Genomic DNA, 24875 nt, shown 5'->3' on the forward strand with positions numbered 1-24875 from the left:
ACGATTCATGACTCAAGGCTTAAAAATCCTTCTTTAACCGGTCTCCTCCCCTTCAGCTACACTGATTGAAGTGGATTTAACAAGTGACATCAATAAGGGATCATAGGTTTCACCTGAGCAGTCTGTCATGGGAAGAGCTTCTTAATGTTTTGTACACTCAATGTATAACCTACCCTGTCCACTTTATCAGCACACAGTAGTCTATAGAGAATGGGCCAAAAACCAGGTTGGGCAAGTGTGCTATTTATTGCAGTTTGTGTGACAAAACCATTCATAGAATTGAAAATGCTATGGAAACACATTAAAACGTCTGTTTTATTTTATTCTGAACATGAACACTTAAGCGCAAAAGTGTTATGTGCACTGTCACGCACAACACTTTATCCGCTGTGGGAAAAAATCATATGTTTCTGTGCGGACTTTTGAATATCTGCATTAAAATCTGTTGTCAAATGGATGGAAACCTAACCACAGTACCAAACAAGCCAAAACAACTCCTTAAAACTCAAAAGTTTCAGGAAAAGTGGAGAAGAAAAATTCTCAAAGTGAAATGCTTGCTTAGATAGGGCGAGTTTTCTTTAAAACAGGCTTATTCTCAACGCAGCTCTTTTTGTTAGCTATTCTCTTAGATCGTCTGAGACCACTGGCCATATCTGGCTCTCCAACTATGGTAGGTGTTCGGACATGAGAAGCCTGTTGGGTAATTGTTTCTCCACCATTCCTTTTTGTCTTGGGTGCCTTCTTGGGAGCTTTTGCTTGGCTTGGGGCGACTTGCAATGCCTCCTGGGGACCTGGGTCTTCCTCTTTTTTGGTGTCTTTCAAAGTGTCCATCTTGCCTTGAATGGCTAGCAAAGATTCCTGTGAAGTCACAAGGAACTTTCACATTGAATCTCTTGAGAAAGTACACATATTTTTCAATGTGACTGAAAATTCCCAACACCCCAGACACCACAAGGTCAGACACGGAGCTTATTACATACAGATTTACCTCTGCCTCAGCCAGCTGGGATTTGAGCTCTGATAGTTCCTTCATCAGATGCTTGATGTTTGCCTGAGAGATGAAGCAGTGCTCATCAGTTATACATGTCCAGAAAGAACTGGCCCAAGACCGTACAGTACTGTAGGGGATTCATCGTATAACTAAACACTACATAGTGACAAGTGTTGAACAAATACCACCTTTATCGTGAGGATGGCTCTGTTCCGATTCTCAATCTCCTGTTGTCTTTGCTCCCCTCTCTCTCTGAAATTAGAAACAATAATATTAAAGCCAGAACTCCTGTTTCCGTAAACATCAACAAACTGTACACTGACCATGTCTTCCATGGGTCATATTCCTTAGGGCACACTGTAGCAAAACGTTTTGCATCAGAACAAAAACGAAAGCTTCTTATTGTAAGTCCCTGCCTGTTTTCCTGCCCCTTTTCCGGTAAATGTCCTTCCATTTGGTGCCTAATAAATATGATCCTGGCCACTGCAGTAACATGAAGTGAGATAGCTAGCTACCTGAGCTCCAGGGCTCTGGCCACGCTGTCCTCTAGGGCAGTGATCTCAGCTTGTTCCTCCTCTACAGCTTGCTGGACATCAGCAGTCTTTATCTGGGCCAGGAGGGACTTGGAGTCCAGGGCCTCTACCTCCGCTGAGCTCAGCTTCCTCGAGAGGAACACTTGCCCCATTTGAACAGTCTGCTCACAGGACAGGATCTGAAACGTGAAATCCAACAGAACAATTTTCAGCGAATGCGACGACATATCCACAAACACTACGAATATGAGTAAAAATTCATCAATATATAAACATTTGTATAGATAAATGATAACAGTAAAGTTAAAAGGCAGAGTTAACTCAAGGTCATAACTTCAGAGGTTGACAACATGACATTCAGCATAGGACAGTATCTAGTAGTGGTGTGAATGTTTAAAGGAGAAATAACCTTCAGTGTAGTTATCACAAAACTACCACTAGCAGATCTCCATCATCATCATCATCAAAGGGAAAAATACAAATGTAACAAATACCTAACAACAATGCTGTAACGTTATTAGGAATTATGAATCTTTCAAATGATTAGTCACGGATATAAAGGCACTCCGCACGTCATCATATTTAACAGTTGGAGAATTGTCAGAGAGAGACAGGAAGCGACAGCAGCAAAGTCCTGAAAACATGGAGAGGGACACAGCAGAGTACCTAAAACGGCATTAACTATCATTGTTGCTGAGTGGGTGGGAGACAGCAGTAAGATGAGTGGCGTCTATTAGCTAGGCAGGACTGAGGTAGACTGAACTGCATTGCCCCCTAGTGGTCATACAGATATATATATATAGAAAGAAAAAACTTAGGTGTGACCACTAGGGGACAATGCAGTTCAGTCTACCTCAGTCCAGCCTCGCTAAAAGATGACTCACAGGGTCATACGAAGGACCATATCTGAGTTCTTAGCGTATAAACATAGCGGCAGTTTAAAAGTTAAGAACAATTGTACATTTGTCACATCCCTAGTAGCTACAGTACTGTACAGTAACGTGGCCTCACCTCATCAAGGTCAGTTTGGATCTTCTCTCTGGAGGCCAAGGACAGATCCCTGGCCAGCATCTGGTTCCTCCGCTGCCTCAGTAACTCATCCAGATCTCTCTGCATAAGAAACACCATGACAGCCTTGAACATAACATCATTCAACAGTATCAAGAAGGCCCAAATGGAGTGTATTCACTAGGAACCAAACCTACCTGAATTTGTCCAATAGAAACATTCGTTATCATTGCAAAACATTGTTAGTTGCAAACTGAACCAAACTGGAGAAAACGCAAACGGAATATTTTGCTATGTGCGCGAATAAAGAACACGTGTGATCAAAGCAGCACAAAATGGCTGCGTAATTTCAATTTGAGGTACCATGAGCATCAGTCATTAAAATAATGAAGTGGGTGTTTTCAAATCAGATATGGATTTCACCTGTAAGGCGTTGACCTGCCTCTCCTGCCTGGCTCTCTTCAGGAATACAAGGTCTGCTGGGGTAACCTCATAGCCCTGCATGCCTCTTATCAATGAGTAGGGGTCCTCTTCCAGCACACTGCCTGAACAGACTGAACATGTACATTGATAACATTTGGTGGATCGTGCTAACAATATAATTTTTTACAAGCTTCTGCGCCATCATAAACCAAAGCATTAAACATTGAGATTTATAGACCTACAGTAGTATCATGTGACATAGGACTATATTAAAATAGATAAGAATTGGATATTTAATGAAAATGTTCAGAGGACACAGGTGCACGTGCCCCCTCAGATCTGTCCTGTTAATTAATATATATATAGTTGAAGTTGGAAGTTTACATACACCTTAGCCAAATACATTTAAACTCAGTTTTTCACAATTCCTGACATTTAATCCTAGTAAAAATTCCATCTTAGGTCAGTTAGGATCACCACTTTATTTTAAGAATGTGAAATGTCAGAATAATGCACTGTAGAAATGAGAGAGAATGATTTCAGATTTTATTTATTTCATGACATTCCCAGTGCGTCAGAAGTTTACATGCACTCAATTAGTATTTGGTAGCGTTGCCTTTAAATTGTTTCACTTGGGTCAAACGTTTTGGGTAGCCTTCCACAATAAGTTGGGAGAATGTTGGCACATTCCTCCCGACAGAGCCGGTCAGATTTGAGTCAGGTTTGTATGCCTCCTTGCTGGCACACACTTTTTCAGTTCTGCCCACAAATTTCTAATCGTCTATTTTGTAAAGTGCACCAGTCCCTCTCCACAACATGATGCTGTCACTCCCGTGCTTCATGGTTGCGATGGTGTTCTTTGCCTTGCAAACCTCCCCCTTTTTCCTCTAAACATAACGAATGGTCATTATAGCCAAACGGTTCTATTTTTGTTTCATCAGACCAGAGGACATTTCTCCAAAAAGTACAATCTTTGTCACCATATGCTGTTGCAAACCGTAGTCTGGCTTTTTTATGGTGGTTTCGGAGCAGTGGCATCTTCCTTGCTGAGCCGGTTATGTCGATATAGGACTCGTTTCACTGTGGATATAGATATTTTTGTACCCGTTTCCTCCAGAATCTTCCCAAGGTCCTTTGCTGCTGTTCTGGGATTGATTTGCACTTCTCGCACCAAAGCACGTTCATCTCTAGGAGACATAACACGTCTCCTTCCTGAGCAGTATGATGGCTGCGTGGTCAAATGGTGTTTATACTTGCGTACTATTGTTTCTACAGATGAACGTGGTACCTTCAGGCATTTGGAAATTGCTTTTCTGAGGTCTTGGCTGATTTATTTTGATTTTCCCATGATGTCAAGCAAAGGGGGACTGAGTTTGAAGGTAGGTACACAGGTACACCTCCATTTACCTCAAATTATGTCAATTAGCCTAACAGAAGCTTCTAAAGCCATGACATTTTCTGGAATTTTCCAAGCTCTTTAAAGGCAGTCAACTTAGTGGATGTAAACCTTCTGACCCACTGGAATTGTGATACAGTGTATTATACATTTAATAATCTGTCTGTAAACAATTGTTGGAGAAGTTGTGTGTCATGCACAAAGTAATGTCCTAATCGACTTGCCAAAACTACAGTTTGTTAACAAGAAATGTGTGGAGTGGTTGAAAACGAGTTAATGACTTCAACATAAGTGTATGTAAACTTCAACTGTATATATAGTTGTCGTTTCTCTGAAATACTACTAGCCACCTAGCAATTTTATGAAGTTGGTTTTAGCTAGGCCAGAAATGTTCTCAATCTCCCAACCTCATAACTAGCTACCAAGAAGCCATTTCAGGCTACTAATCAAGTTAGAGTAACTAGCTTGTCTAACCATCTTAGCATTTCACAGTTGTCTAAACACGTTGTATTCAGCACATGTGAAAACTACAGACATATTTGGCATTCCTGCTGCCAAGGTTGGTAGACTTTAAGAATGCAAGCAATTACTAAATTAACTGAATAAGACTCAATTCATTTCAATCTTTTACCCAGATATTAGCAAAAAAAGAACCACAAGTCAAGAGGATGCAGACAGCTCAAGAGGTATGGTTTAGAGGTCGACCGATTATGATTTTTCAACGCCTTTTATTGTAGGACCAAAAAAGCCGATACCAATTAAATCGGACGATTTTTATTTATTTGTAATAATGACAATTACAGCAATACTGAATGAACACTTATTTTAACTTAATGCTAGGTAGCAACTTACCTTGGCGTACTGCATTCGCGTAACAGGCAGTCTCCTTGTGGAGTGCAACGAGAGAGAGGCAGGTCGTTATTGCGTTGGACTAGTTAACTGTAAGGTTGAAAGATTGAATCCCCCAAGCGGACAAGGTGAAGATCTGTCGTTCTGCCCCTGAACAAGGCAGTTAACCCTCAGTTCCTAGGCCGTCATTGAAAATAAGAATGTGTTCTCAACTGACTTGCCTAGTTAAATAAAGGTATAAAAAAATATCTATATTTAAAATCGGTAAATTGTTGCTCAAAAATACCGATTTCCGATTGTTATGAAAAATTGAAATCGGCCGTAATTAATTCAGATTAATCGATCTTACATATGCAGAAAAATACACATTTGTGTACGTAGAATTAAGCATAAGGATTATGGCTCTAAATTGCAGGAAAAAGCCATTTCAGGCTAAATTCACCCACTTGCAGATGAGGCCTAGCCCCCCTCCAATCCTCACGTACTTGTGGCCCCTCAGATTTTGGGGGTGCACGACACCCCTGTGTGTGTTTATGTTTGTCACCTCAGACATATCAAATCACATATTGGTGCAAATATACAGCTATAGGATTGTGAACAATATAGGAAACACCCACGTGTGCTTGAAGTGATGCGAGACCGTCGGCATGTTTCTGTTTCTGCAGGCTCGATTGTGGAAAGGTCCATGGTCATATTTAGCACGGGAGACAAGGGTTCTTGCCCAGGGGTGGTTGCAATCTGGATGGAAAGACAAAATGGTAACGGATAGAAATTAATTGGTTGACTAGGCCTACCCTCCACAATAAGTGGCTTAAGTTGGCCTACAAACTACAGTGCCTTCATAAATTCATAAAGTATTCACACCCCTTGATTTTACAGTTCGTTGTGATAAAATTTGGACTAAAATGTATTTAATTGACATTTGTCAACCAGACACAAAATACTCAAAGGGGAAGAAAAATTATAACATTTGTAAAAAAAATGTACAACAAATAAAACACTAATATATATCTTGATTAGATAAGTATTAAAACCCAGAGTCGATACATTAGAATCACCTTCATCAATTACACCTGTGAGTCTTTCTGGATGAGCTTTCCTGTACTTACCTGCGTTCCATTTTTTTACATCCGGAAAAACTCCCCAGTCCTTAACGATTACAAGCATGCCCATAACATGATGTAGCCACCACTATGCTTGAAAATATGGACAGTGGTACTCAGTAATGTGTTGTATTGGATTTGCCCCACCCTGAAGAAGGCACAGTGATGCAGAAACATTTGTGGGTTTTTTACCTACAAATTACTGGGAGGTTATACAAACTGAGTGTGTGACTGCTTTTATAGTTTACAGTTTATTCTCCCTTAGTCAGCACCTTTAAACTAAATAATTTTTTCTGGGTGTGTGCGCCAGCTCAGGTTTTTTATTGGATTTGACCCAAACATAACACTTTGTATTGAGGACAAAAAATGTAATTGCTTTGCCACATTTTTTGCAGTATTACTTTAGTCACTTGTTGCAAACAGGATGCATGTTTTGGAATATTTGTATTCTGTGCAGGCCTTTTTCACTTTGGTCACGATTGTGGAGTAATTACAATGTTGTTGATCCATCCTCAGTTCTCCTATCACAGCCATTCAACTCAAACTGTTTTAAAGTAGCCTTTGAGCTCATGGTGAAATCCTTGAGCAGTTTCCTTCCTCTCCGGCAACTGAGTTAGGAAGGACGCCTGTATCTTTGTAGTGACTGGGTGTATTGACACACCATCCAAAGTGTAATTAATAACTTCACCATGCTCAAAGGGATATTCAACATCTACTTTTTACATGTTTAACCCATTTACCAATAGGTACCCTGCCTAGGTGAGCTGGGGTTTTAGTGCCTTCAGAAAGTATTCACCCCGTGACATTTCCTACATTTAGTTGTTACAGCCACAATTTTGTCCCTGGCTTACACACAATACCCTATAATGTCAAAGTGGAATCATGATGTTTTTAGGAATTTTCACAAATTAATTAAAAGCGGATGCCTTTAGTCAATACGTATTCAACTGCTGTGTTATGGCAAGCCTCGATAACTTCATGAGTAAAAATGTGCTTAAGTCACATAAATTGCATGGACTCAATGCAATAATAGTTAACATGACTTTTCAATGACTACCTAATCTCTGTACCCCACCCATACTATTACTGTATCTGTAATGTCCCCCAGTCGAGAAGTGAATTTCAAACACAGAATCTACCACAAAGACCAGAGAGGTTTTCCAATGCCTCACAAAGGGCAGAAGTGTGGTGAAAGGGATTCGGCCTACCGCTTGTGTTCCAAAGCTCAAAGGCCAAGTTATTTTCAACTCTGACGTTGGCGGCGTCCTCTGAAGTTGTCGTCCCAATGGAATATGATTTGGAGGGTCTTGAATGAGTCTACTGATCGCCGGTGAAACATTTGACTTGTGAGTAGCTTTTTCCCCTTTGGTTGCCTTTCTGTCTCTCCTGTTTGCAACGGAAATCTTTGAGAGATCCATTTTTCTTGTTGTGTTGAAACAAACCTAAGCTCGGCGTTTTGTGACAATCGAATCAAAATCACCTGTTGGCGCGCACCTGTAACGCTCGCGAGTCCGTGGCTAAGAGCCAATTTATGCTTGATCCGAAAATGTGGTCTGAGACGCAATAGCGGGGCAGAGGCCGAATTGAGCTCTGTACCGCATCATGAGAACATGTACTAGTAGTGTATGACCAGTAGAGGGAGACAAGAGGTTGCACCTGCATTGACGAATCATCAGAACTGTCGTTATCGAGGTGTGGGGGGCTGCCACATTTCACGTCCACATCATCAACTAGTGCTCAGGGAGTGAAAGAAATCAAACAAACAATGTTTTATTGTCACAAACACCGGATAGGTGCAGACAGTGATATGTGTTGTTTTACAGAGTCAGCCATAGTAGTATGGCGCCCCTGGGGCAAATTAGAGGTAAGTGCCTTGCTCAACAACATCAACATATTTTTCACCTTGTCTGCTCAGGTATCAAAATAGCATAATGCAATGTCAACAGTTTCTACAGGAGTTGTCCTTTGAAGCCAGATCTGCCCTCTCCTCCTTGTCCACGTCAGAGCCCTGTGCCACAACAATGGGACAGTGAGGTGTACCTGGCCTTAGTGCTCAGACACCATCAGTAGCAGATAGCCACAATCTGCTTATGACCTGAAGCAGCAATATCAAACACTATGAGGAGACCTTTATATACAATTCTAAATAAAAGTGCATTTCATACTATGTTTATGAACAAAAAAATACATGTTTTTGAACTGAGAACACACATACCGCGTGCTTCCACCAAAACACAAGCTGTAAGGGAACATATACAGTGCATTAGGGAAGTATTCAGACCACTTTTAACACATTTTGTTATGTTACAGTGTTATTCTAAAATTGATTAAATAGGTTTTTTTCCCTCATCCATCTACACACAATTTCCCATAATGACAAACCACAGTCAAGGATGATCCATAGAAACAGGATGCATCTGAGATCAATTTCAAGTCTCATAGCAAAGGGTCTTAATACCTATGTAAATAAGTAATACATTTGCTAAAATTTCTAAAAACCTCTTTTCACTTTGTCATTATGGGGTATTTGGTGTAGATTGATGACAAATGTATTTAATTTAATACATTTTAGAATAAGGCTGTAACGTAACAAAATGTGGACAAAGTCAAGGGGTCTGAATGCTTTCTGAAAGCTCTATATAGCCAAGCAGAACTGACAGCTAAGTTTAAACCTGGTCTTCATGCCGTCCGTCCGTCCGTCCGGCCAGGCTGAGGCTGAGGCACATGCTCAAGAGAGCTCCAGGAATGGAAGATGAGAGTGAATGCTGAGTCATAAATACTTCTGTTTTTAAACTGTCCGACCGGGTCCATCACACTGAGGAAGAGAACGGGGGTGTAAATCTGAGCTTTACAACACTTGCTTCCCAGGAGGTTAGGGCCAAGGGAGGAGAAGGAGTGTCACATGGCTTTACACCCATCTACTCTTCCCCTGGGAGCAAGCCCCTTAGTTATTCCCCTGGGAACAAGGCCCTTAGTTCTTCCCTGGGAACAAGCCCCTTAGTTCTTCCCTGGGAACAAGCCCCTTAGTTCTTCCCTGGGAACAAGCCCCTTAGTTCTTCCCTGGGAACAAGCCCCTGAGTTCTTCCCCTGGGAGCAAGCCCCTTAGTTATTCCCCTGGGAACAAGTCCCTTAGTTCTTCCCTGGGAACAAGCCCCTTAATTCTTCCTGTGGGAACAAGCCCCTTAGTTTTTCCCCTGGGAACAAGCCCCTTAGTTCTTCCCCTGTGAACAAGCTCCTTAGTTCCTCCCCTGGGAACAAGCCCCTTAGTTCTCCCCCTGGGAACAAGCCCTGTAGTTCTCCCCCTGGGAACTAGCCCCTTAGTTCTCCCCCTGGGAACAGGCCCTGTAGTTCTCCCCCTGGGAACAAGCCCCTTCGCTCTCCCTCTGGGAACAAGCCCCTTAGTTCTCCCTCTAAAGTCCTTTAGTTCTCCCTCTGGGAACAAGCCCCTTAGTTCTCCCTCTAAAGTCCTTCAGTTCTCCCTCTGGGAACAAGCCCTTTAGTTCTTCCTCTGGACACCGAGAAGTTTGTGTTTCAAAAATTCTGTGAAGCAGAAATGTTGTTTTATACAGGCAAAGAAACAAAATATAGATTTTAGCACTAGTTGGGAAGTTGGAAATTCCATATGGTATTGCATGTTTGCAGGATGATCAATCGCTTAACAAATAAACTGTCAATGTATTTATATTTTTTCCTCACCAAGCATCTGTAGCTCATTCTGTCAATAGCACACAGGGGCTGATTCCACTATCAGCAATGCTTCTGAGACCCAGGCAGTCAAAGTGATGTCCTAAAAAGTGCATTAAACAGTCATCACATTGGGAATAGACAGTAGGGTAAAAAGGTAGTCTCCATAGGGTTATTTTACCACTGCACCAGCTGTTTCCTTCAACTGTCTCACATTAAGCTAACGCTGGCTGGAGAGAGCAGCTGTAAAGGGTCTTTCTGGAAAGCATCTTTGCATCAGAGAGCCTTTTATTAGCGATAATGGCCCATTTGTTATTGTGTGTGTGTGTGTGTGTGTGTGTGTGTGTGTGTGTGTGTGTGTGTGTGTGTGTGTGTGTGTGTGTGTGTGTGTGTGTGTGTGTGTGTGTGTGTGTGTGTCTGCGTGTGTGTGTGTCTGTGTGTATGTATGTGTGCGTGTGTGTGTGTGTACTGTTTGAGTCATTTTGGGATGGAGCACTGGGCAATGTCATGTCTGGCAGGTACAATAAAAAGCACTTCACTTTGGCGGAGGTCAAAGGCATAGCATTGTGCAGCTCAGCAGCCATTAAGTGATGGACAACAAAATGGAGAGATGGAGAGAGGATGAGTCCTTAAAGATCTAGCCTATAGGGGATAGAAGCTAGATGTTGTGCCTCATTACCCAGAGTACCCTAGTCTATAGGTCAGTGGTCTAGACCTGTGTGGGGTTGAATGACCCATACATCCTTCAGCTTTCATCATAAGTATGCTCTATCCGGACTGACCCATGGTGCGCTTGTGGAGCATGCCCCTCTCTGGTTACCAGTCTTTGGTATTGGGGTCTATTTCTGGAATCCTCTCCCGCTCTCCCTCTCTGTCTCCCTCTCTCTCTCCCCCTCGCTCCCTCCTCCCTTCCTCTCCCTCCCTCTCTCCCTCCCTCTCTCTCTCCCCCTCCCTCCCTCTCTCTCTCTCTCCCTCTCTCTCTCTCTCTCTCCCTTCCTCTCCCTCCCTCTCTCCCTCTCTCTCTCTCTCTCCCTCGCTCCCTCCTCCCTCCCTCCCCTCTCTCTCTCTCTCCCACTCTCTCTCCCTCTCTCTCTCCCTTCCTCTCCCTCCCTCTCTCCCCTCTCTCTCCCCCTCGCTCCCTTCTCCCTCCCTCTCTCTCTCTCTCTCCCTCTCTCTCTCCCCCTCGCTCCCTCCTCCCTCTCTCTCTACCCCTCGCTCCTTCCTCCCTCCCTCTCTCTCCCTCTCTCTCTCTCTCTCCCTTCCTCTCCAGGTGGAGGTGTTATATATACATATTCTCAGTGGGATGGATCACGGCTCAGATCAGGGATGCGACGGGAATAGCCCCTTCCTGCAAGGTGTGATGGGAATAGCCTTCCCCCTCCTACAAGGCTCCCGGCGGGCCGGGTGACGATGAAAGATGATGGGCAGGTGGAAACTTCTAGCCCTGCACATTCAGCTTGACCATGCTGGGAGCTGTCAGTGAGGTTCATTTTGTGATGCTTGTGATTTGTGAGCAGGGTTAAGTTAAGCCTCAACAATCACTCATATTAGCAAACTTATTTAATTTCAAACTACACATTTCTCTTGTACGGCCCTATGGGTTATTTATCATAATGAACGATATCAGCAAATTGTCCACAATAAGTGGTAAGTTTAGTTGGTGTCGATAATTTTCGGTTTATCGTCCCAGTTCTGAGATGCTTCAATGTCAATATTCAATGTCAATGAGATATTTAAAGCCATTTTTCTCCAGTTGACTATTTCTTACTGATTTCTTACCGAAAGTAACTGATGGCTACATGAACTTTCTTACTTCACGTTGTCAATTAGAGAGGATGTTAAATTGCTAGGATACGTATCGTAAATAAACCAAGCTGGGATATAATGATAGGACGTCACTCTCAAAATGGCTGACATAGCTGTCAATGAAAAACATCAGCGCAGGCATTCAGCACAGCCTCCCCAAGAGGCAGATCACATCCATCATGCCACAGTGACTGGCCGCAAGGCCAACGATGAACTTGTTATATCTGAGGGCACAGGAACTAGCCTGATTCCCTCATCTGTTTGTGCTGTCTTGCCAACCGCTATGTATACGTCACGCCAAAGTTGCACAAGACAGCACAAACAGAGTTGGGAGTCAGGCTAGACAGGAACGTCCCTCAGAGTTCATAGTGAGTTGATGAATGATGTGTGTAGTTGGCAACTCAATGTGTTTTTGAACTGCACACACTATAAAGAGCCTCCTCTCAACTCTCTGGAAAAAGTTAGCCTGGCTATATAATATATTTTCCTGTATTCCAACCGTTTATTTTACAGTGGGGACTGAGTGTGTATTGTCATGCTTTCCTGCGTTATTGTTCTCCTGAGTAGGACAACAGGTGGCTCTGACAGTACAGGCCACGCCGCGTCTCCATGACAACCCCCAGCACATTGTAGATAAGGTCAGAGTTGATGGGAGCCCATTGAGATCTAAATCTATAAGGGGATATTTTCTACCTCCCCTAGCAGGCAATGTGAGGCCCACCTTTTAGTCTGTTTCTGACCAGATGTATGTGTATGTGTCAAGGAGAGGTTCCGATGACAGCTGGGGACTGACACAATGGAAGCCTCGAATGTGCCTTTACCTCACCACACACACAGTTTGTGTCAGTCCAGACACACTTCCAGACACTGAAACATTGACACCACTGCTACTCAGGAGAAGGCCAGAGGAAAAGCCTTCCCACCCACACACCCACCGCAGCACTGCTCACTGATGGAAAACACAGACCCGCACGGGGCCAAGGACACATTGAAAGGAGTCTGAGATGTAGTCCCGTGGTTGCCGTGGTCGGACAGAAAACAGTCCCACAGGAGAGCATGCCTCAGTGAAGGTCCAAGCGTAGAACAGTATACTTCTGGAATAGAACGCTGGGTAATAAAGGGGAAAAACATGCTGTGAAATTCAGTGATTCTTTGAAAATACAGTTTTCAATTATTTTCAGAGTTGACTGACAAATGATCATAGAATCTTGACATTGTTTTGAATACTGCTATGCTCCGATCAGACCACCATTTTGATTCCCCACATGCAAATCAAATGCCTTGTCCTAAGGTACCAGAGCAGGTGACATGGTCACCGGACTCTATTGTCATCCAGAATAGACCACCTGAGTCAAATAAAACCTACAATGCATTTTACTCTGTCACCTTGTGTCACCTATTGTTTAAGCTGTGGGTGATGTGGGTACCAGTGTCCTCAGTAAAACTAAGTTCCTGACTACATGAAGGGATCAGCTTTCCAAAGCTGTCCTGATGAAGGTAGATTCCATAGAATGACATATAGAACTATAGGATGTGTATGGTAGTTGCTATTTGGGTCTTACTGGCCAATCTCTTTCAACTTGGGAACTGTCCCTTGTCAAGCTTTTCACTCTCTTCATAAAACAACAATCAACCAATCCCAAACTGGCTAACCTACCTCTGGGCACTTGAAACAAGTTACACCCCCCCCCCCCCATTCTTCCTCTTTCTCTATCTCCACGGGGACAGTCCCAGACTCCTTAGGGATCAGTTCCCTGACAGGACCATCTGGCCAAGTGTGTGTGTGTGTGTGTGTGTCATTAGGGGTAGGTTAAATTTAGAAGCGAGGCAGATATCTGCATGCCAGGTCCTATCTGTCCCTTTACCCCCTCCCTCCCTCTCTCTCTCCTTCCCTCCCTCTCTCTCTCTCCTTCTCTCCCTCCCCAGTCATTTCTCTCCACTGCACCACACTGTCCTTCTATCCAGTCCTCTATCACAGCAGCGTCTCATTCCCCCTCTTTCTGTCTCTCTCTCTCCCAGGCACGCTCCCTCTCTCTGTCAGCATTGGCGGGAGAGTGATTCACCCCCCTCCTCCTCCCCCATCGCTCTAACTGGATTGTACAGACAGAGGCAAGCTGAGGACACAGGAGAGGAGAAAAAGGGCTCGATCAGGGAAGGAAGACGTGGAAACACTACACACTGGATAACATTTCCTCTCTGCTGGCAGGGGGCTACAGAGCAACACAGTGACACTGCAGCAGTAGCAGCAAGCAGCAGTCTGGACCACAGCTTTGACTCACCGCTCTCTGAGGTAAGACTGGTTGTCAGCTACACGCTGCAGCTAAACCCAGAGAGGGAGGTCAAACTACATGGACTTCTCTCTCTGTACCCATGACAACCCTCTTTGTCTACAGTATTTCATTCAGTTTATCATGTGCATTCTGCAGTGTATGGAGACAGGCTGGTGTTGAGTGGGTGTTGCTGTGACGATGTTGTGGCTAATCAGACAGGGCAGGTGGACTGCATGAAGGGAACATGTCGTGACCACATAGACCACTCTGCTCACTGTCGTATTCTCAGTGAGGTCAGCTGAGGGAGTTGGTTTACAGATCCACTATCAATCCTATTGACTCCTGTTGATTTGACATCTTTGCATCATTACTGATGTTTTGGGTGCATATCTGCATGAGTATTGATGTTGTGTTTGTGTATCTGGATATAATATTGTACTGAAAAAAAGGTGCTGTCTAGAACCGAAAGGGTTCTTTGGCTGTCCCCATAGCGTATCCCTTTGAAGAACCCTTTTGGTTCCAGGTGCAACCCTTTTGGGTTCCATCTAGAACCCTTCCACAGATGGTTCTACCTGTAACCCAAAAGGGCTCTACCTGGAACCAAAAATGGTTATCCAATGGGGACAGCTGGAAAACCCTTTTGGAACCCTTTTCAGTTTCCAGTCAAACATAATCCCATGTGATTGACTGCAGCTAATATGAACATATTTATCGATTGTCAACTGAGAAGTGCAGGAAGTATTTACCACCTAGTCCACTGGGCAATAGTGACGTTAAGTTCTGATTACCTTCTAGTCAATTTCCTTACCACACATCAAAGACAAAGGTCAACAAAGCTGGCCTATGGATGTTCTACATTGAAGTGGTACAGTGACAGCAGCAGGGTATTTCCTAAGGGCAGCGGGTCCAGGCTCAGGGCCCTGTGCGTCTCAGATCCCCAGGGGGCTGTGGGGGATATGGAGGGGCCGAGCCAGATGGGGTTATCAGGCCTTCACCTAGCAGCTCTGTTTTGAACGTGTCGCCCCAGAGCAGGGAGAGGGAGGCGGATGCCTGGCCGTCATCAATACATTTTAGCAGCGACCAGATTCTTCTGGCTGTGGATCAGACTGGCGCAAACATGGCGCCCAAAGCAAGCCCCTCTGTGTTTGGTCGTCATTTCTCAAGCTAGAGCAGATCATTCCCACGTTTAGAGTAGCTCATTTAGTGGGTACAGTATGGTCAATATGTGACCCAAGAGGAGTCGGTCGTTCAGGGTTCCTAACCTAAAGACCATTAGAACTCCTTCAACATTGTTTACATTTATGTTATCAATTCCCAGGAGGCTCCAGGGTTTGGCATGGCAACCCTACAGTGGTAAAGCACATTGGATGTTTGTGTAACATGAAAAGGACCACATCATCTTCGGTGACAGTACAGACCTTTTAGGTTGATCCCTCTTGCCTTAAGTGTGAACATTAACGATCACCAAATCATTTGGCGTCAACGCCTACCTTTCTCCTCGTGGACATACTTTCTATAGTTCAGGCATTTATGTCAATCCTTCTAGTGTTAAAGTCTGAACATTTAGTGTCATCAAGGCATTCAGGAAACAAACAGCTATAGCGTTAGTCAGTGACTGCCTCTCCCCTCGTCTAACCTGCTAACTGCAGTTCAGAACTTTATGTCAATCCCCCCAGCGTTGAGTCTGAACATTAGAAGTCATCAATCCATGCAAACAACAGGAATGTTCTGTGTCTGTCTTCCTTCATCTTTAACCTGCCAAAGCTCCATGCTCCTCTCTAGACATGCCCCTGATAAGCCCAACACTAAACCTAAACCCAACACTAATCTGTGCTGTAAGCAAATATTTGTCCTGACAGAAGGACACCCAGCAATGCTCCATATGAACTTTTAAAAGGCCTGAGACCCAACAGAGTTTGTTTGTGAGTCCAAGCGACAGGCTAACACATACAACCAGACCTGACCTGAAATACTTTAAGAAATTAAGAGATGGGAAACGTCATTGGATTCATATTGACGATTATTGACTCCCACTGGCTCCTTGAAGGAGGGCACTCCTTGTGGGATTGTACCCAGAATGCACCGCATGGTCCCGTATGTTGTAAATGGACCGTGCGGTGCATTCTGGGTACAATCCCACAAGGAGTGCCCTCCTTCAAGGAGCCAGTGGGAGTCAATTGGGCACCAGCTCCAAAATCCAACATTAGCATGAATTACGTGAACAAGAAGCACAACATTACAAATGTTTTCTGAGATGTGAGATAATTAACTTGTTCTCTGTAATATCATATAGCTTTGAAATCGTGACATTTCATACTTTGGAGGACAATAGGCAGGTTTCTCGACTCATACCTTCATACCACCTTTTAGAAGGGAATGCTTGACGATTAGCTTAACAACTGCATGACAACATGAACCTGATTGGTTGACAGTCTGCTGGGTGGGGCAGCATGGTACTTTCCTCTATTCATTGGCCAATGAGTTTCCCATCTCCTCATTTCTTAAAGTATTTCTGGCATGGCGTGGCCTGTCCGTGGTGCCTCCTCAGGCGTTGTAATCTGACTGTAAGCCTGGGATGTGGTGAGACAGCTAGGGCCTAGGGAGGGTTTGAGGGTGTGTGGATGTGGTGAGACAGCTAGGGCCTAGGGAGGGTCTGAGGGTGTGTGGATGTAGTGAGACAGCTAGGGCCTAGGGAGGGTCTGAGGGTGTGTGGATGTGGTGTGGTGTGGCTAGGGAGGGTTTGAGGGTGTGGATGTGGTGGGCTAGGGCCTAGGGAGGGTCTGAGGGTGTGTGGATGTGGTGTGGCTGCTAGGGCCTAGGGAGGGTCTGAGGGTGTGTGGATGTGGTGAGACAGCTAGGGCCTAGGGAGGGTCTGAGGGTGTGTGGATGTGGTGTGGCAGCTAGGGCCTAGGGAGGGTCTGACAGTGGATGTGGTGTGGTGTGGCTGCTAGGGCCTAGGGAGGGTCTGAGGGGGTGTGGATGTGGTGAGACAGCTAAGGCCTAGGGAGGGTCTGAGGTTGTGTGGATGTGGTGTGGCAGCTAGGGCCTAGGGAGGGTCTGACAGTGTGTGGATGTGGTGTGGTGTGGCTGCTAGGGCCTAGGGAGGGTCTGAGGGTGTGTGGATGTGGTGAGACAGCTAAGGCCTAGGGAGGGTCTGAGGTTGTGTGGATGTGGTGTGGCAGCTAGGGCCTAGGGAGGGTCTGACAGTGTGTGGATGTGGTGTGGTGTGGCTGCTAGGGCCTAGGGAGGGTCTGAGGGTGTGTGGATGTGGTGTGGTGTGGCAGCTAGGGCCTAGGGGGGGTCTGAGGGTGTGTGGATGTGGCGTGGCAGCTAGGGCCTAGGGAGGGTCTGAGGGTGTGTGGATGTGGTGAGACAGCTAGGGCCTAGGGAGGGTCTGACAGTGTGTGGATGTGGTTTGGTGTGGCTGCTAGGGCCTAGGGAGGGTCTGAGGGTGTGTGGATGTGGTGTGGTGTGGTAGGGCCTAGGGAGGGTCTGAGGGTGTGTGGATGTGGTGTGGCAGCTAGGGCCTAGGGAGGGTCTGAGGGTGTGTGGATGTGGTGCGGCAGCTAGGGCCTAGGGAGGGTCTGTGGCAGCTAGGGCCTAGGGGGGTCTGAGGGTGTGTGGATGTGGTGTGGCAGCTAGGGCCTAGGGAGGGTCTGAGGGTGTGTGGATGTGGTGAGACAGCTAGGGCCTAGGGAGGGTCTGACAGTGTGTGGATGTGGTGTGGTGTGGCTGCTAGGGCCTAGGGAGGGTCTGAGGGTGTGTGGATGTGGTGTGGTGTGGCTGCTAGGGCCTAGGGAGGGTCTGAGGGTGTGTGGATGTGGTGTGGCAGCTAGGGCCTAGGGAGGGTCTGAGGGTGTGTGGATGTGGTGCGGCAGCTAGGGCCTAGGGAGGGTCTGAGGGTGTGTGGATGTGGTGTGGCAGCTAGGGCCTAGGGAGGGTCTGAGGGTGTGTGGATGTGGTGAGACAGCTAAGGCCTAGGGAGGGTCTGAGGGTGTGTGGATGTGGTGTGGCAGCTAGGGCCTAGGGAGGGTCTGAGGGTGTGTGGATGTGGTGTGGCAGCTAGGGCCTAGGGAGGGTCTGAGGGTGTGTGGATGTGGTGAGACAGCTAAGGCCTAGGGAGGGTCTAAGGGTGTGTGGATGTGGTGTGGCAGCTAGGGCCTAGGGAGGGTCTGACAGTGTGTGGATAAGGTGTGGTGTGGCAGCTAGGGCCTAGGGAGGGTGTGTGGATGTGGTATGGCTGCTAGGGCCTAGGGAGGGTCTGAGGGTGTGTGGATGTGGTGTGGCAGCTAGGGCCTAGGGAGGGTCTGAGGGTGTGTGGATGTGGTGTGGCAGCTAGAGCCTAGGGAGGGTCTGAGGGTGTGTGGATGTGGTGTGGTGTGGTGTGGCTGCTAGGGCCTAGTGAGGGTCTGAGGGTGTGTGGATGTGGTGAGACAGCTAGGGCCTAGGGAGGGTCTGAGGGTGTGTGGATGTGGTGAGACAGCTAGGGCCTAGGGAGGGTCTGAGGGTGTGTGGATGTGGTGAGACAGCTAGGGCCTAGGGAGGGTCTGAGGGTGTGTGGATGTGGTGAGACAGCTAGGGCCTAGGGAGGGTCTGACAGTGTGTGTATGACAGTGGCTGGTAAAACTTTAAATCAAAGATCGGGCTCATAGTAATGGAACAGTATCAAACCGTCATTAATATGAGCTGCCCTCCCCTCACCAGCCTCCACTGGTGTATGCCCAGGTTACATGTGAAGTCCCAGTAGGAGTGTACAGTATGTATGGGATGAACAAGGGAGACAGGGGGTGAGGAGAGAGGGATCAAGGAACAGCTGAATCAGCAGAGCCCAGGGATTTGGGCCATTTGTGCAGTGATGGATTGGATGGGGTACTGATGCAGTGTTGAGCCCATGGTTACCGTAGAGATTGTTACGTTGGTTTGGCACTAGCATGCTCTGCCGTCTGGTTCCTTCAGTGTGATTGACAGTTTGGGGGAAGTGGGGCAGTAATCAGTACATCAGACTGACAAGCATTAGTCACACCTCCTGCTGTCTAGAGCTAGAGGGGAATTGGGTTAGTGATCTGTTTACCTTCAGAGCTGTGTGTTGTGTGTGTGTGTGTGTTTGTGCGTCCGTGCAGGTATCAAATGAATACATGAACAGGTACAGCTGATGCTGCTGTGAGGCCAGATATGAAGCCATGTCTGCAGGCAGTGAGATCTTCACGTTACTGCCACCATCAGTCTGTCTCATTAAACATGTGCTGTGAGGCCGTGGCCCCTAATACCAACCATGGCTGTAGACTCCTCCCTTCTTCCCCTCAGCCAAATCCCTTCACTAAGGGTTTAAGGGGGGCTGACTGGGGTGTTTGCCAGGCTTCATCAACACTTCATCTGTCTCCTCATGACAGTAGTTGGATTCTGCAGTAACACTTCTTTGGCCCCAATTGCAGATGTACTGAAACCACACAGGGAGTTTCTTCAGAAAGTTGACACAGGTGTTGACTGAATTAAAACCGACATACCCCACAAGCTGCCGCTCCTACTGCTGTGGACATTGATACTGTGCATGCAGGCTTTTGTTCCAGCTCAGCACAAATCAAATAAAATCAAATGTTATTTGTCGCATACACATGGTTAGCAGATGTTAATGTGAGTGTAGCGAAATGTTTGTGCTTCTAGTTCCGACAATGCAGTAATAACCAACAAGTAATCTAACTAACAATTCCAAAACTACAGTCTTATACACAGTGTAAGGGGATAAAGAATATGTACATAAAGATATATGAATGAGTGATGGTACAGAGCAGCATAGGCAAGATACAGTAGATGGTCTCGAGTACAGTATATACATATGAGGTGAGTATGTATACAGAGTGGCATAGTTAAAGTGGCTAGTGATACATGTATTACATAAGGATGCAGTAGATGATATAGAGTACAGTATATACGTATACATATAAGATGAATAATGTAGGGTATGTAAACATTATATTAGGTAGCATTGTTTAAAGTGGCTAGTGATATATTTTACATAATTTCCCATCAATTCCCATTATTAAAGTGGCTGGAGTTGAGTCAGTGTGTTGGCAGCAGCCACTCAATGTTAGTGGTAGCTGTTTAACAGTCTGATGGCCTTGAGATAGAAGCTGTTTTTCAGTCTCTCGGTCCCAGCTTTGATGCACCTGTACTGACCTCGCCTTCTGGATGATAGCGGGGTGAACAGGCAGTGGCTCGGGTGGTTGTTGTCCTTGATGATCTTTATGGCCTTCCTGTAACATCGGGTGGTGTAGGTGTCTTGGAGGGCAGGTAGTTTGCCCCCGGTGATGCGTTGTGCAGACCTCACTACCCTCTGGAGAGCCTTACGGTTGTGGGTGGAGCAGTTGCCGTACCAGGCGGTGATACAGCCCGCCAGGATGCTCTCGATTGTGCATCTGTAGAAGTTTGTGAGTTGTTTTGGTGACAAGCCGAATTTCTTCAGCCTCCTGAGGTTGAAGAGGCGTTGCTGCGCCTTCTTCACGATGCTGTCTGTGTGGGTGGACCAATTCAGTTTGTCTGTGATGTGTATGCCGAGGAACTTAAAACTTACTACCCTCTCCACTACTGTTCCTTCGATGTGGATAGGGGGGTGTTCCCTCTGCTGTTTCCTGAAGTCCACAATCATCTCCTTAGTTTTGTTGACGTTGAGTGTGAGGTTATTTTCCTGACACCACACTCCGAGGGCCCTCACCTCCTCCCTGTAGGCCGTCTCGTCGTTGTTGGTAATCAAGCCTACCACTGTTGTGTCGTCCGCAAACTTGATTATTGAGTTGGAGGCGTGTGTGGCCACGCAGTCGTGGGTGAACAGGGAGTACAGGAGAGGGCTCAGAACGCACCCTTGTGGGACCCCAGTGTTGAGGATCAGCGGGGTGGAGATGTTGTTGCCTACCCTCACCACCTGGGGGCGGCCCGTCAGGAAGTCCAGTACCCAGTTGCACAGGGCGGGGTCGAGACCCAGGGTCTCGAGCTTGATGACGAGCTTGGAGGGTACTGTGGTGTTAAATGCCGAGCTGTAGTCGATGAACAGCATTCTCACATAGGTATTCCTCTTGTCCAGATGGGTTAGGGCAGTGTGCAGTGTGGTTGAGATTGCATCGTCTGTGGACCTATTTGGGCGGTAAGCAAATTGGAGTGGGTCTAGGGTGTCAGGTAGGGTGGAGGTGATATGGTCCTTGGCTAGTCTCTCAAAGCACTTCATGATGACGGAAGTGAGTGCTACGGGGCGGTAGTCGTTTAGCTCAGTTACCTTAGCTTTCTTGGGAACAGGAACAATGGTGGCCCTCTTGAAGCATGTGGGAACAGCGGACTGGTATAGGGATTGATTGAATATGTCCGTAAACACACCAGCCAGCTGGTCTGCGCATGCTCTGAGGGCGCGGCTGGGGATGCCGTCTGGGCCTGCAGCCTTACGAGGGTTAACACGTTTAAATGTTTTACTCACCTCGGCTGCAGTGAAGGAGAGTCCTCATGTTTTCGTTGCAGGCCGTGTCAGTGGCACTGTATTGTCCTCAAAGCGGGCAAAAAAGTTATTTAGTCTGCCTGGGAGCAAGACATCCTGGTCCGTGATGGGGCTGGTTTTCTTTTTGTAATCCGTGATTGACTGTAGACCCTGCCACATACCTCTTGTGTCTGAGCCGTTGAATTGAGATTCTACTTTGTCTCTATACTGACGCTTAGCTTGTTTGATTGCCTTGCGGAGGGAATAGCTGCACTGTTTGTATTCGGTCATGTTTCCGGTCACCTTGCCCTGATTAAAAGCAGTGGTTCGCGCTTTCAGTTTCACGCGAATGCTGCCATCAATCCACGGTTTCTGGTTAGGGAATGTTTTAATCGTTATTATGGGAACGACATCTTCAACGCACGTTCTGATGAACTCGCACACCGAATCAGCGTATTCGTCAATGTTGTTGTCTGACGCAATACGAAACATATCCCAGTCCACGTGATGGAAGCAGTCTTGGAGTGTGGAATCAGATTGGTCGGACCAGTGTTGGACAGACCTTAGCGTGGGAGCTTCTTGTTTTAGTTTCTGTCTGTAGGCAGGGATCAACAAAATGGAGTCGTGGTCAGCTTTTCCAAAAGGAGGGCGGGGCAGGGCCTTATATGCGTCGCGGAAGTTAGAATAGCAATGATCCAAGGTTTTGCCAGCCCTGGTTGCGCAATCGATATGCTGATACAATTTAGGGAGTCTTGTTTTCAGATTAGCCTTGTTAAAATCCCCAGCTACAATGAATACAGCCTCAGGATGTATGGATTCCAGTTTGCAAAGAGTCAAATAAAGTTTGTTCAGAGCCATTGATGTGTCTGCTTGGGGGGGAATATATACGGCTGTGATTATAATCGAAGAGAATTCCCTTGGTAGATAATGGCAACCACAACCACACCTACAGTACCAGTCAAAAGTTTGGATACACCTACTCATTCAAGGGTTTTTCTTTATTTTTACTTTTTTCTACATGATTCCATGTGTTATTTCATAATTTTGATGTCTTCACTAATATTCTACAATGTAGAAAATAGTAAAAAAATATATATATATATTTATCTTTGAACGAGTAGGTGTGTCCAAACTTTTGACTGGTACTGTAATTCAGTAAATCCAATAGCACCAAGCCCTGGACTCACTGAACCCAGTGTGTTAGTGTTGGACCAGGTCTTGTGATTTGTCCATCATGTGGTTTGAGGGTGGCCATTGAGGGGGCTGGTCAGAGAGACAGGGGCTAGAGAGGGGCTGGGATTGAGATGGGGGATGGTCAGAGAGATGGGGGCTAGAGAGGGGCCAGGGTTGAGACGGGGCTGGTCAGAGAGATGGGGGCTAGAGAGGGGCCAGGGTTGAGATGGGGGCTGGTCAGAGAGATGGGGGCTAGAGAGCGGCCGGGATTGAGATTGGGGCTGGTCAAAGAGACAGTGGCTAGAGAGGGGGTTGAGATGGGGGATGGTCAGAGAAACAGTGGCTAGAGAAGGGGTTGAGAGGGGGTTGAGATGGGGGATGGTCAGAGAGACAGTGGCTAGAGAGGGGGTTGAGATGGGGGATGGTCAGAGAGACAGTGGCTAGAGAGGGGGTTGAGATGGGGGATGGTCAGAGAGACAGTGTCTAGAGAGGGGTTGAGATGGGGGATGGTCAGAGAAACAGTGGCTAGAGAGGGGGTTGAGATGGGGGATGGTCAGAGAAACAGTGGCTAGAGAGGGGTTTAAGATGGGGGATGGTCAGAGAGACAGTGGCTAGAGAGGGGGTTGAGATGGGGGATGGTCAGAGAGACAGTGGCTAGAGAGGGGGTTGAGATGGGGGATGGTCAGAGAGACAGTGGCTGGGGGATGGTCAGAGAGACAGTGGATGAGATGGGGGATGGTCAGAGAGACAGTGGCTAGAGAGGGGGTTGAGATGGGGGATGGTCAGAGAGACAGTGGCTAGAGAGGGGGTTGAGATGGGGGATGGTCAGAGAGACAGTGGCTAGAGAGGGGGTTGAGATGGGGGATGGTCAGAGAGACAATGGCTAGAGAGGGGGATGAGATGGGGGATGGTCAGAGAGACAGTGGCTAGAGAGGGGGTTGAGATGGGGGATGGTCAGAGAGACAGTGGCTAGAGAGGGGGTTGAGATGGGGGATGGTCAGAGAGACAGTGGCTAGAGAGAGGGGTTGAGATGGGGGATGGTCAGAGAGACAGTGGCTAGAGAGGGGGTTGAGATGGGGGATGGTCAGAGAGACAGTGGCTAGGGGGTTGAGAGGGGGTTGAGATGGGGGATGGTCAGAGAGACAGTGGAGAGGGGGTTGAGGGATGAGTGGCTAGAGAGATGGGGGATGGTCAGAGAGACAGTGGCTAGAGAGGGGGTTGAGATGGGGGATGGTCAGAGAGACAGTGGCTAGAGAGAGGGGGTTGAGATGGGGGATGGTCAGAGAGACAGTGGCTAGAGAGAGGGGGTTGAGATGGGGGATGGTCAGAGAGACAGTGGCTAGAGAGAGGGGGTTGAGATGGGGGATGGTCAGAGAGACAGTGGCTAGAGAGGGGGTTGAGATGGCGGCTGTAGCGGGGTTGACCAGTGCCAGTGGGACCCGAGCTAAGCACATGTAGCTCCCCAAAGAGCAGCGAGGTTGCTTCCTTTTTAGACCAGGGATCCTGTTTCCTCACAGAATGCCACTGGTGTTGTCTCTGGGAAAAGAGCTCTCTCTCTCTCTATATATATATATATATATATATATATCTGAAAAGAAATTCTTATGTTGTTCACCCCCACATCTCCTCCTCCTTCTGCCTGCCAGCCACAACGTGGCTAAATATCAGCATGTTTATTTTTAATCCTCTATTTGTCATTTAGAATCACAGCATAGCTTCAAGCTGCACTGCAGTCGTTGAATCGGTGGGTTGAAGGAGAATTCAGAGCTGTAGGGACTTTTCTCTCCCCAGTTAGAGAATATGTAGGGAGGCAGAGAAGTGAGTTGTTTACTAGTCCCTCTTGAGACCTTCTGGCCTAGCTACCAGAGTGACCATGAGCTCTGTCAAAACAACCTGCACTGCAGTATTTACACAGTTCAACATTCCTTTTTCCCTACAATCAAGTCAAATCACACAATGGTCTTTGGGTAGTGCGTTGTAAAAACAGCTGATAGACTCCTCTCACAGACAGGTAGAAATAGGTAAACTCTTAGAAAAAAGTGTGCTATCTAGAACCTAAAAGGGTTCTTCGGCTGTCCCCATAGGGGAACCCTTTGAATAACTCTTTTTGGTTCCAGGTAAAACCCTATGTGGTTCCATGTAGAACCTTCTGTGGAAAGGGTTTTACATGGAACCGCATAGGG

The 24875-nt window shown here is 46.6% G+C and overlaps 2 protein-coding genes across 3 annotated transcripts in view; one reads left to right on the forward strand and one right to left on the reverse strand.

Annotated features, from left to right (window-relative positions):
• Positions 1–235: 235 nt before the first annotated feature.
• Positions 236–7885, reverse strand: LOC135543306 (plectin-like). Of its 2 annotated transcripts, none has more exons than XM_064970480.1 (8): positions 7512–7885; positions 5818–5938; positions 2956–3086; positions 2536–2634; positions 1507–1703; positions 1180–1243; positions 989–1051; positions 236–858 (listed from the first exon to the last, which is right to left on the reverse strand). In XM_064970480.1, the coding sequence occupies exons 1-8, from the start codon at positions 7719–7721 to the stop codon at positions 559–561; spliced, it is 1185 nt and encodes a 394-aa protein (XP_064826552.1). In that variant the 5' UTR covers positions 7722–7885; the 3' UTR covers positions 236–558. The 2 variants fall into 2 exon arrangements, with proteins under 2 accessions (XP_064826552.1, XP_064826553.1); XM_064970481.1 differs by having other exon boundaries at positions 750–858; positions 981–1051.
• Positions 7886–13723: 5838 nt separating this feature from the next.
• The window catches only part of LOC135543305 (filamin A-interacting protein 1-like), a 90560-nt gene continuing 79408 nt past the window's right edge, over positions 13724–24875 (forward strand). The window contains 1 exon segment of the mRNA XM_064970479.1: positions 13724–14083. The gene's annotated coding sequence lies outside the window, so the exon portion shown is untranslated.

This window comes from Oncorhynchus masou, chromosome 7 (genome assembly GCF_036934945.1).
Source record: "Oncorhynchus masou masou isolate Uvic2021 chromosome 7, UVic_Omas_1.1, whole genome shotgun sequence".
NCBI classification, from domain to species: Eukaryota; Metazoa; Chordata; class Actinopteri; order Salmoniformes; family Salmonidae; genus Oncorhynchus; species Oncorhynchus masou.

Coding starts and splice junctions, on each gene's coding strand:
- LOC135543306 (XM_064970480.1), bottom strand. CDS start 7,721: ATGGATCTCTCAAAGATTTCCGTTGCAAACAGGAGAGACAGAAAGGCA. Junction 2,635..2,955: donor GGCAGGTCAACGCCTTACAG/GTGAAATCCATA, acceptor TTTCTTATGCAG/AGAGATCTGGATGAGTTACT. Junction 859..988: donor CCCAGCTGGCTGAGGCAGAG/GTAAATCTGTAT, acceptor GTGACTTCACAG/GAATCTTTGCTAGCCATTCA.